Source organism: Sminthopsis crassicaudata, chromosome 1 (genome assembly GCF_048593235.1).
Source record: "Sminthopsis crassicaudata isolate SCR6 chromosome 1, ASM4859323v1, whole genome shotgun sequence".
NCBI lineage: Eukaryota > Metazoa > Chordata > Mammalia > Dasyuromorphia > Dasyuridae > Sminthopsis > Sminthopsis crassicaudata.
The window spans coordinates 669,536,968-669,550,272 of NC_133617.1; the positions used below are offsets into that span (position 1 = coordinate 669,536,968).

General features: G+C 34.3%; 1 protein-coding gene across 5 annotated transcripts in view; it reads right to left on the reverse strand.

Annotated features, from left to right (window-relative positions):
• USP4 (ubiquitin specific peptidase 4) overlaps positions 1-13,305 on the reverse strand; it is a 61,448-nt gene that overhangs the window by 19,070 nt on the left and 29,073 nt on the right. For all 5 annotated transcript variants that reach the window (XM_074262704.1, XM_074262780.1, XM_074262958.1 and 2 more), the window contains 5 exons: positions 9,584-9,742; positions 7,709-7,933; positions 6,117-6,200; positions 4,884-4,978; positions 2,857-3,048 (listed from right to left, as the gene is read on the reverse strand). In XM_074262704.1, coding sequence (XP_074118805.1) covers positions 2,857-3,048; positions 4,884-4,978; positions 6,117-6,200; positions 7,709-7,933; positions 9,584-9,742 — 755 coding nt within the window. The remainder of the gene's footprint in view (positions 1-2,856; positions 3,049-4,883; positions 4,979-6,116; positions 6,201-7,708; positions 7,934-9,583; positions 9,743-13,305) is intronic.

The following is a 13,305-nucleotide window of genomic DNA, read 5'->3' on the forward strand; positions in this document are numbered from 1 at the left end:
TTCATTGAATAGATGGGGGAGAGGGAAAATAGAGGAAAATGACTTTGAAATGCCCATGTCTCTATGATATAGAGATCTGGGCCACATGTATTGTCTCATTAAAAGTCTATAGCAGTGGTCCTCAAACTTTTTAAATAGGGATCCAGTTTACTGTCCCTCAGACTGTTGGAGGGCCGGACTATAGTAAAAACAAAAACTCAGTCTGCCTCCGCCCCTCAGTTTATTTGCCATAACCCAGCGGGCTACATAAATGTCCTCAGTGGGTCACATCTGGCCTGCAAGCCACTTGAGAACCCCTGGCCTATAGGCTCTAAGGTACCACTACATACCTCTCAGATTGGCTAAGATTACAGGAAAAGATAATGACTAATGTTGGAGGGGATGTGAGAAAACTGGGACACTGATATATTGTTGATGGAACTGTGAACTGATCCAAACAATCTAGAGAGCAATTTGAAATGATGCCCAAAGAGCTATCAAATTGTCCATACTTTTTGATTCAGCAGTGTTTCTACTGGTCTGTCTCCCAACAGATCATAAAAAGAGGAAAAGGACATGTACAAAAATAGTTTGTGGCAGCCATTTTTCTAGGGGCAAGGGAAGTGGAAATTAAATGGATGCCCACCAGACAGGGAATGGCTGAGCAAGTTATGAATGTTATAGGATATTATTGTTCTACAAGAAATGATCAGCAGGACAATTTCAAAAAGATCTGGAGAGACTTAAGTTCATATAAGTCTGGAGAGATTTATAGAAGTGATATTAAGTGAGAAGAACCAAGAGTACATAGTAACAACAAGATTATATGATGATCAAGATTTATAGTGATTGGCTTGGCTCTTTTCAACAATGACGAGATTCAGGCTAATTCTAATAGACTTGAGATGAAGAGAAAAATCTGAATTCAAAGAGAGGACTATGGGGACTGAATGTGGATCACAACATAGTATTTTCACCTTTTGTTGTTGTGGCTGTTTGCTTGCTTGATTTTTTAAATTTATTTTTGATGTAATGGTAAATGCATGATAAATGTGGAAATATGTTTAGAAGAAATTCACATGTTTAACCTATCTTGGATTATATGCTGTCTAGGAGAGGGAGAAGAGGGAGAGGGAGGAAGAAAAATATGGAACACAAGATTTTGCAAGAGTGAATGTTGAAAATTATCTTTACAATGTGTTTTGAAAAATAAAAACCTATTATTAAAAAAAAGTCTATAGTCTTGCAATTTGAAAAAGCTCAGTCACTTTCTAACAACCTAAATCCACACCTTGTATTTAGTCATCTATATCATTCCCCCAACTCTTCAATCAACTGATTTTCAAGCACCTAGGGGAATCCTTTAATCAGTATAATGAAATAATCACAGATGCACCAGCTGCTATCCTAAAAAATACAGAATCATCTACTTTACATTTTACCCTGATATTTATCAAACACTTTGTACATGCCAAAGTGATCTTCTACCACAGAACTTCCTGAATTGTAAAACAAAAAGGAAGCAAGAAATAACTTATAACATGTTCACAATGAATATAATACATAACTTATGATATAATAAGTTATAATATTATAACAGAATATAACTTATAATGTGTCACTGAAAAACTTGAATATTTATTATCTTCCATATGATAATCATTACCATCAGCGCTTTATACTTACCTTCCTATGACAAGAGTTTCTAAAATACACAGAATGTCTCAAAAAAAAAGAGATTAAACCAGCCAAATCATTCACAGTTGATTATCATTAAAACACTACTATAAATGAGTGCAATGACCTCCCAGTTCTCTCTTCACTTTGCACCAGTTCATACAAGTCTTACTATGTTTTGCTGACACCAACTGACTCCTCATTTTTTATACCACAATAGTATTCTTTTACAATCCATTGCCACAACTTGTTCAGCTATTCCCTAGAAAATCTCCTAAATAGATAGAAATCTCCTAAATTTCCAGTTCTTTGCCACCACAAAAGAGCTTCTATTAACATTTTTATACATATAGATCCTCTTCTTTTTCTTTGAACTCTTGGGTAGAGGTCGTAATCCAGGTTGATGATTATAAGGTTAGAAATGGCAAAATGGTTTCAAATCTCACAGATTCCTAGGGTGGTGGCTAATGAATCACTAAAATAATAGATGATGAAGTCAAGAAACAAGGCCAAAATGAGAATAAAAGTTGATTTAGAGGGATAGTTGGAAAGACAGAAGATTGTAGATCAAAGAATAAAATTTCAAAGTTCAGATCTTAGACAAATTGCAATTCTTGTCCCATCAAACAGTGGTGACATCTGGATATAACTATGCCATGCAGAAGAAGGCTAAAGGTCTCTGAAATTTATAAGGTTAATTTCTACCCTTTCTGACAATGTCCTATATCTGTTTATCTTCTAAATTCTAGTAAAGCTTTGTTAAACCTAAAGTAGTCCTCAAACATAACAGCTCTTCCACAAAGCATTTTCTAATAATCTCAAACCTTTAGATCCCATATAACACTCCTTGCACCTCTTTAGCGGATCAAGCATTACTATGTTTTTCTATTACAATTTGTGTGTATGTCACATTCTTCTATTACAGTATAAGTACTAGGAAAAAAGCATGATAAATTTATAGCTATCAACACATTATTTATCACCCAATTGTGTGAAAATTTAATTTTAGTTTAATTTAAAAAGAAAGGATAAGAGATTTTCCAGTACTTAAAAGAGTACAATAGGAGAGAACCAAGACTCTGGTCTCCTATATACCAACAGGTACTTTGTTCAGGGTGTGATTTTCCCGCTTAGAAATGACAAAATGAATGTGCATACCAAGCTCAAACTAAAACTACAACCTGAATGTTCGATACATACCTGATACGTTCACAGATAACTTGGTACAAGTAGTCAATGGTTAATTTGTGCTTTGGGACAGAGATTAACAATGGCTGCCCATATAGAACAGTCCCAGAAGATGTGCTTGTCTGCCTGATTTTCCTCTCTCTGAAGTAAACTGGGAAAGTGACACATTCAGATCCATCTTCTGTTATATTGCAGACTTCATATCTATGTTGATAATAAGAAAGAATAAATTTAACACATGGAACATGAAAGCATATAATCTGAAAACTAGAAGTGTAGCTATTTGAAACAAGACCATACTAATTATAAAACATGCTATCCAGGACTAAGAGAGCAGAACAAGACATGTATAGTTTTAGACATGGCCAATATGAAAATTTGTTTTCATTGATTATAACATGTTTAAAACAGGTTTTGTTTTTCTTTCACTCTCAATCAGTGAGGGAAGTTGGAATAGGAGGGAAAGAAAGCAGATTTCTATTGAGTACGTATGTGTATGTATGTATATACAAATTGTTTGTGTGTGTATACGTACATACACACATACATATAAAAACTTTTTAAAAGAATAAATCATCTTTCAGCTACTACTAAAATTTAAGGCAGGGAGAAAGAAATAGTCCTTAAGAAGAGAATGTAAAGGTCAATTTAGGGAACTTTAAGATTTTCTATCTACTAAATTCTGAAGCAGCCTCTAAAAGTAAGGCCAAAGTAGACCCTTGATTCAATTACATCTTTTACAGCTTTTACTTCTTACACAATCACCATCTATAATTTTTTTCAACTATAAAAAGTAAAACAGACAAAGGGACCAGGAGTTGCTTAAATAAACCTCTCATTTTCTCAATAAGCTAGAGTTTTATTCATCACTATCACATCTTCTACAATATAAGACAACTCTCTTTGACCATAAGTTTTTCAGTGTAATAGATTTTTTAAAATTAAGAATCATTCTTCAAAAAAGGAAGAAAATTTGACAAATTATTAGTTTGCTTTATTTAAAAAACAAACTATAATATGAATAAGTATGTCTTTAAAAAAAAAAATCAATGAAAAAAAAAAATCAAAATTGTCTAATTTACAAAAGTGTCCTGATCTCACCATTTATTTGATCCAATGAGATATATAGGAGTTAAGGTTTGTTGATATTATATCATAAAATATTGGGGGGGGGGGTATCATAAAATGTTAATAAAATTATTAATTACTTGTAGTTAACGATTATTCTTTTTTTTTTCCTCAGAGAAAAGAGCAAAGATTAGGTAGGCCCCAATTCAAAGTTTTGCAGCTATGGTATATAGCTGATTCAGAAAGGCAGATCTTATTATTATTATTTTTTTTAATCTTCCCCCAATATCCACTATAAAAATGACAATAAGCATTACATTTAATAAAGCCCATCACAAATTATGTGAATGAGGGAGGGAGGAACAGAAGAATACTTTATTCAAATCTTTGAATTTTTTCACTTTTGGAAGTATAACAAATTGGATTTTTTGCTCAAGGAAGACATTCCAGAATAGAGAGAACCATAGGGACCTCCTACTAATTACCAATCTGATAGATTAGGAATTAAGGCCCAGAACAGTGAAGTATTTCTACAAAGAAAAAACTGTATCAAAGACTAAGTTAAATGTTCCACCATGATTCCATAGATGAAAATCTGTCTTTATTTCTCTTCCTCTGGTTAGATTAGTACCAATACAACCTTTCAATCAAACATATTCTTGATAGTAAACAATAAAATTCAAACTCCTGTGCATTTAATACATTTCTATTTAAAAAGTAACATCTGTTCCCTTAGACATTCAAGTTTCTAAGCATCATGCTAACAAAATTCTTGTCCTATTGGGCTCTGTGGTGCCCTAGCTTTGGCATCTATCCACAGCTATCCACTACTGTCCCTAAAATATACCTATTGATATACTATCACTTGTCAAATATGTCAACAAATTAAATCTGATAAAGACCATAAGGAAAACCAAAACTTGTGGCACGTATTCTCTGTATTGAAAACTTACATATAGTTGAATACTTACACAAAGATGTCATCCCGGGTCATAATATGATTTAAACCTTCATCCATTTGAAAAATTTTGTGGAACCGATGATTATACACATCTGTGACCACCATCTAAGAGTCAATAACCACAGAAAGATTACAGGTTTGAGAGCCTATCATTAGCCAGAACAAACATAAAATAACAGTCCCTCCTCTTTGTAAGAACATTATAAAGCACTTACACATTCATTATCTCATTGGATTCTCACACTAACAGAGGTGAAGTAGGCTGGAATAAATAGCTTCATTTTATAAATGAGGAAATAAATCCCAAGAGATAAAGTAAATTGTCCAAAGCCACCAGTGGTCTAATTCTTAATCCATGCTCTTTCAATTATACCATACTGCCCCAAGGAAGAAAATGCTTGTAAGTTTGACTACTTATAGGATACCAGGTTATGGGAACTGAGGCCAGTTCACTTTACTCTCCCTTAAAAAAAACCCAGCTGTATTTAGAGATTCTTTCACCACCACTGTCAACAATTCCAGTTATCCTTAGCTCAAGATGGTGATTTTAGCCAAAGAAAATTGGATATTTTGAAGGAGAAGTTTTGTTTATGAAATTGAAGTAAAAACCTAAAATCAATATCATATTGCTTATCTTCTCAAGAGGTAGGGAAATTTCGGGCAGGAGGGAGTGAGAGAATTTATAGCCAAATTAAAAAAAAAGTTACCAAAAAAACTTTTTTTAATGTAACTGAGAAACATTTAACAAAATAATGAGAATATGCTTTTTTTTTTTTAAAATACGCAAAAAGGGGCAGCTAGATAGTGCAGTGGGATAGAGCACAAATCCTGAAGTCTGAAGGACTTCAGTTCAAATTTGACCTCAGACACTTAATACTTCCTAGCTGTGTAATCCTAGGCAAGTCTCTTAACCCCAACTGCCTCAGCAAAAACAAATTAATTAATTAAAGTACACAAAAGAAAAAACCCTGAAATGACAGCCTATTTCCTCAAAGATAAATTCAGGATGGCTGGCCCATTGAATTCATGAGCAGCAAGCTTAAAATAAAAAGTAATAGAAACTTTCTAATGCTTCCTGTAAAACACCTATAGGCATTACCATTGCACCTCAAAATGATTCCAAGTGCTGCTGATGGATAAGACCACCAAAATTCTGAGGGGCATTAATGATATGCCCTGTAAGTGGCAATTTAGAAGCAGTTGAACTCTAACTACTATACTTAATTTCATTAAAACTTCTTACATTTTCAGCAGCGATACCAGAGAGCTTTGAGAGAGCCTCACACAAGTCAGACACAGCCCCCATCATCGGTACAGTCACACGATACTATGAGGACAAAAAAAAAAACATAAAAAGATTCAGGAAAGAAACAGATGAAGGGGAATCAAAGTAGAGACAGGTGTGCAGGGATCTGGTGTCAATGTAGTTTCTTGGCATAGCTACCATCACATTATCCCTAAAACCATTCAACCCAGAATAAAGGCATGGGCCTGCAAAGGTTACCCCTGCCCTCTAGAGGTTCAGAAAATTAAACGAGAACAAGTCTAACCAAAGTCAACACCTCATCTCTATAACAAGGGCAGCAGGCAGTGTGAAATTGTATTAACCTCTTCTCTACCTAAAAGTTAAATTAATTTGTCCTTAATATTTATTTGTAGAGTAGAATGATGAAAGGATAAGAAACTCTAAAAATTCACTGATTTATAGATTAAGAGTTCTAAGGACCTTAAAGAAGCCCAGAGAGATGGCTTGAACAAGGTTACTTTGAAAATGAATGGCACTACTAATTCAATCAGGAACCTTGATTCTTAATCCAACAGGCTTTACAAATTCATCATTTCTTTTAGGCATTTCTGGTCATGAATCTTACAAAGTGCTTTGCACCTAACTTTGTACTCACAGGCTCAATCAGAGTTAACAAGGACATTGGGGACCAAAGAATCCAAAATTCTCATTTTATAAGCTTATGTAAGTAAAAGAATTGAAATTTGTACTGAGGTCCTTGTGACTTTAACTCAAACATACCTTCCAGTAAACTACATAAAAAGTCTTGTGATATCATTATATCCTAGCCTAACTGGTAGTTATAAGTTAACTACATCTTTATGTAAGCATCCTATTCTTAATCCAGAATAATGAACTCCATGAGTCAAGGGAGCTTATCTTAACTATTTCCCTGAGAACCTAGCATGAGTCTAAAACTTTTGTGGTTGATAGAATATTGTCTCAACTTTATAGAAAGAGGCACTGACATGAAGTGACTGCCTTGTTTAAGGACATACTGAATCAGTTATTTAAATTGTGTAACTTACTATTTGAATTTTAGGCACTGCTACTGCTACCACTACTACTGAGATAAAAAGTATTCTTCCTTTACTTCTCCAAAGTTTTAATTCACATTCCTCTCAACAAAACATTCAGATAACTTTAGCTACTAGCACAGTATTTAGGAAAAACAGTAATGTGAGATCACAGAGGAGTCTAAATCCTCAAGTTAAATATATGTTACACTAGGTATATATTAGTCCTATCATTTTCTTTCTCAACCCAAAGACTCAGTGAACATCTCTGGGCCTCAGATCTGATATATTCCATATGATAAGTGGAATTCTAAATTTTCAAATATCAAAGTTTCCAAATGACTTCAATATAATATATACTAACTTCAAGTGTTCAGTGTAAAGGTCCAGCCTTAAGCAAGACTTAAGTTAGAAGGTCACCTATATTCTTTCTTTCAAACACCTATCCAGCACTTGGATGGAGACTAATGCTACTTCAAAGCTAAAAACTAGTATCTGGATGAAACCTAAAAGAAGACCGAGCAGGATACATACCTGGGTAGGCCTACACTGAGGATCTGCAGAAACCAAGAATACCTCCATAGTGCGATCTTTCTTCAGGGGCAAGGGGAGAGTTAAATAACAGAATGGGTCAAAAGTCACAGAAATCTTGGAACATTCTGGGCAGACCAATGTAGATTTGAAAAGGCCATGGAAAGTGTCCACTATCACAGAATCATTCCTTAACCTGTGATTCTCCCATGCTTCCTTTGCCACCACCTAAAAAAAGAAGAAAAGAGACTAGATAAGCAAGATTTCTACTTCACACATTTTGTTTATGGGATTTCCAAGCAGCAATCCAAGGCAGTCTATATGTCTATCTATAGAAGCAAAATAAAAATTTGTTTCTAAAATAAGAAACAGAAACTGTCTTTATTAATAGGACTTAATAAATCATGAATAATTCCCACATTCCCCTCTTCTACCCCAAAGACAGTGACCATCTCTAGGCCTTAGTAGCATTCCTTTTAAAATGAACTGTGTAGCAAAGTGGTCTGGACATCAGGAAACTCCAAGTTTGAATATTACGAAAGAGGAAGAGGGCAACATCTTCCTAAGAGAGTAGTCAGGAGGCTCAAAGGAAATAGCTTGTGTGGAGCACCTTGTAACCCTGAAGTAATTTGCAAATGCCAATTATTATTGCCACCATCATTTACTGAGGAGAGAAAACCCAGAACTTTTCTAACATCTCTGCCGATTCCAATCCTTACAACTCTCTATATAATGGACCACATGATTAGGGCAGACTATCGATTCATAGATTAACTTCTATATCCTCTCAGCAAGAGATGGCAGCTGCTTTGGTATTTCCAGGAAGTACCAACTACTACTACATTGATGAAGTCCTGAGATCTGAACTGTGAGATTGTTCCAGATTGTATTAGACAAAAACATAACCCTACTACTTTTTTTCAATCCAGTCTTTCTTGCTTTAAGGAATTCCAAATGCTTTGTTGATTTGTTATTGATGCCCAGTATTAAAAAAAAAAAAAAAAAAAAAAAAATAGTTGTTATCAGTTTCCTATTTTATGATCTAAAAAAAATAAAAATAATTCTTACAGCATTTAGTTAGCAAAGTAACTCAATAACGAAGCTGGCAGATAAACTTGGATTTTAATAATAAAGAATAGTAACTTAGCCTTACATCTATAAGCTGTGGCCAACAAGACAGGATTTCATCCCTAGGAAACAATGATCCAAAAAGTAAGTCTGTCAAAAGACCTCGTCACCTCCAAGAGGCTCTATCTTTCTTTTTTGTTTTGTTTTTATTTATTTTGGGTTTTTTGCTGAGGCAGAGCCACACAGCTAGTAAGTACTAAGTGTCTGAGGCCAGATTTGAATTCAAGTACTCCTGACTTCAGGGCTGGTGCACTGTCTACTATACCATCTAGCTACTGCTGGTCCTATCTTTCTTAAGAGTTTATTGATCTGCATTATACACTTCAACAACAATACTATATGAGGATATATGCTGATGGAAGTGGACATCTTCAACAATGAGAAGATCTAATTCAGTTCCAATTGATCAATGTTGGACAGAACCAACTACACCCAGAGAAAGAACACTGGGAAATGAATATGAATTACTTGCATTTTTGTTTTTCTTCCCAAGTTATTTTTACCGTTCTGAATCTGATTTTTCTTGTGCAACAAGAGAACTGTATCGATGTGTACATATATTTAAGATATACTTTAACATGTATAACATGTATGAGACTGCCTGCCATCTAGGGAAGGGGGTAGATGGAGGTTTCCCTTGGAACAGAAGTGATTGCAAGGGACAATGTTGAAAAATTACCCCTGCATATGTTCTGTCAAAAAAAAAAAAAAAAAAAAAAGAGTTTATTGATCTGACATCAAATATCATACCAAATCAGGTCGGCCATTGGCATCCTTTAACTCCAAGTATGGTTTCTTCTTCACACGATTCAGATCCTCATGTAATCCATCCAGAAGAAAGGCCAACAACTCTTGAGAATCCTGTTGCTGGTAACCCGAAAACTGAGGGGCAAAACGACCAACTTGGGTCTGAACAGAAATAAAAATATAATTTTTAAAGTAAGTTGATTAACATTTCCCAAAGGAATTTCAGTAGGGCACTCCATTATAGGACAGCTCTTCCCTTCCAAGCTGACATCAATCCATTAATTAGTGTTTTGTGTGTATAATGATTCAACTGCTAACCAAAGCTGTGATTTCCTTCCACCATATCTTCTATGCTGTGGTAGAAAATACTTAGCAAGATGCTGTGGCCAAAAAAAGGCATTATCTAATATCCCATTTTTTGATAATAGGACCTTCTGATGATAAATACACAATCCAATTCTAGGCTCATCTGAAAAGGATCTCAAGCTTGATAGGACCCACCAAAGTTTATGCCACCTTCTTCAGACCAAGCCATCACCACTGCATTCTGAGGTACTGAAAGCATATTTTTGATGAAATGAAAACATCAAAAGAAACAGTGTAGAAATTACAATTAGTCACAAGCCTCAAAATAAGCTCCTGACAGAGCCTAAATCTCTATTCTGTGCATACAAAACAAAGGGTTAAAATAGACATATTTCCTGGTGATAGGAGACCCTATTCAATAGGAACCATGCCAAAATGTTTCATAGAATACAAAACTAATAATAAAATATTGGGTGACATGATCAAATTAGATTACAAGGGAAGATATTTGATGTATTGATGCGTTATTTCCTTTCAATCTCTCATATTTACATTTATCTAAATCGTTTTGAGGCTATTTCACTGTACCCTAAACCTCTCTGCAATAATACATATTTTATATTTTTAAATACTAGATTTTGTTTATCAAAATACATGCAATATATATTGGATTTAACATATATATTAGGCATGTTTAACATATACTAGAATACCTGCCATTAAGGGGAGGGACTGAGGGGTAAAATTTGGAATACAAGGTTCTGCAAGGGTCAATGTTGAAAAAATTATACATGCATTTGTTTTGAAAATAAAAAGCTTTAATAAATTTTTTTTTTAAAAAACAGTTCTAAAGTATCACCTCATACCTCTCAGATAAGCTAAGATGACAAGAAAAGATGAAAAGAAAAGAAAAGATAATGTGTTGGAGAGGATGTGGGAAAACTGGGACACTAATGTATTCTGGAGAGTATTCTGGATAGCCAAATGGCTATCAAATTGTGCATATTCTTTGACCCAGCAAGGCCACTACTGAGTCTTTATCCAAGAAAATCATAAAGAAGGGAAAAATGTGCAAAAATGTTTGTAGTAACTCTTTTTGTGGTGGCAAAGAATTGGAAAATGACTAGATGCCCATCACTCAAGTCATGGCTGAATAGCTTATGGTATTTGAAGGTAATTGAATATTACTGTTCTATAAAAAATGATGGACAAGCTGATTTTAGAAAGGCCTGGAAAGATTTACATGAACTAATGCTGAAAGAAACAAACAGATCCAGGAATACATTGTATACAATAACAGCAAGAATGTGCAATGATTAATGATCAACTATGAAAGACTTGTTTCTTCTCAGTGGTTCAGTGATCCAAAGCAATCCCAACAGACTTTTGACAGAAAATTTCATCTGCATCCAGAAAAAGAACTATGGAGATTGAATGTAAATCAACACATAATATGTTCATTTTTTATTTCTTTTTTCTGACCATGATTTTTCCCTCTTGCTCTGATTTTTCTCTCCCAACATAATTCATAAAGCAATGTGTATTAAAAATAATTTTTTAAAGAAAGAAATTAGATTTAGAGCAATACTTTACACCAAAACCCAAGATAAGCTCCAAATGAATACATAAACTAAAAGTAAAAATAAAAAATAAAAAAGCACATCATAAGCAAATTAAAATAACAATGAAATGACCTTTAAAATCCATTGATAGGAAGAGTTCATGATCAGGTATGGGATCAAGAGTACAAAAAAATAAAATGGTTATTTTGTGATTTGGTTATATTATATATGAAATGATTTGATTATGATTATGAAATGATTATGATTTGGTCATATTATATATGAAATGGTTATATTATGATTTACAACTATGATTACATAAAATTTAAAAGTTTGCACAAACCCAATGTATTTAAACTTAGAAGGGAAACAGTTAAAAAAAAGTTGCAGCAACTTTCTTTGATCAAGGTATCATTCCCAAAGTATTAAAGGAACTAATTATGAATAAGAATCTTAACAAAAATTATGTGATGATCAACTCTAACAGACTTGGCTCTTTTCAACAATGAGGTAATTCAGTCCAATTACAAAGGTGTTATGATGGAAAGCCATTTGCACACACAGAGAGACTGTGGAGACTGAGTGTGGATAACAACATAGTATTTTCACTTCTTTTGTTATTTGCTTGCCTTCTTTATTATTTTTTTTCCTTTTTGATGTGATTTTTCTTGTGTATCATGACAAATGTAGAAATAGGTATAAAAGAAATGCACATATTTAATATAATGGATTACTTAGAATCTAGGGGAAGGAAATGGAGGGGAGGGGAAGGAGAGAGAAAAACTTGGAACACAGGGTTTTACAAGAATGAATGTTGAATATTTAACATATACTGGTCTATCTGCCATCTGGGGGAGGGAGTGGGGAGATGGAGGGGAAAAATTGGACAAAAGATTTTGCAATTGTCAATGCTCAAAACTTACCCATGCATATACCTTGTAAATAAAAAGCCCTAATAAAAATTTTTTTTAAAAAAAGAATGAATGTTGAAAAGTTATTATGTTAAAAGCTATTATTAAAAATAATTTTTTTTAAAAGCCATTCCCCAATTGATAAATGGTCAAAAGGATGTGAAAAGGGAATTTTCAAAGAAAAAAGCCCTAGTTATCTATAGCCATAAAAATGGGTCAGGATCTTAAAGAAGGGAAAGAATGTTTGTGGCAGCCCTCTTTGTACTGGCCAGAAACTGGAAACTAAGTGGAGGCCCATCAATTGGAGAATGGCTGAATAAATTGTGGTATTTCAGAAAGGATTTCAGAAAGGCCTGGAGAGACTTACATGAACTGATGCTGAGTGAAATGAGCAGGACCAAGAGATCATTATACACTTCAACAACAATACTGATCAATTCTGATGGATGTGGCCATCTTCAACAATGAGATGAACCAAATCAATTCCAATAGAGCAGTAATGCTACTCCCAGTGAAAGAACTCTGGGAGATGACTATGAACCACTACATAGAATTCCCAATCCCTCTATTTTTGTCTGCCTGCATTTTTTATTTCCTTCACAGGCTAATTGTACACTATTTCAAAGTCCGATTCTTTTTGTACAGCAAAAGAACTGTTTGGACATGTATACATATATTGTATTTAATTTATACTTTTAACATATATTTTTTTTATTTTTTCTGAGGCTGGGGTTAAGTGACTTGCCCAGGGTCACACAGCTAGGAAGTGCTAAGTGTCTGAGATCAGATTGAACTCCGGTCCTCCTGAATTCAGGGCTGGTGCTCTATCCACTGCGCCACCTAGCTGCCCCCTATACTTTAACATATTTAACATGTATTGGTCAACCTGCGGGGGTGGGGGGGTGGGGGGGGGTGTGGAAAGGGGGGGGGGGGGAATTTGAACAAA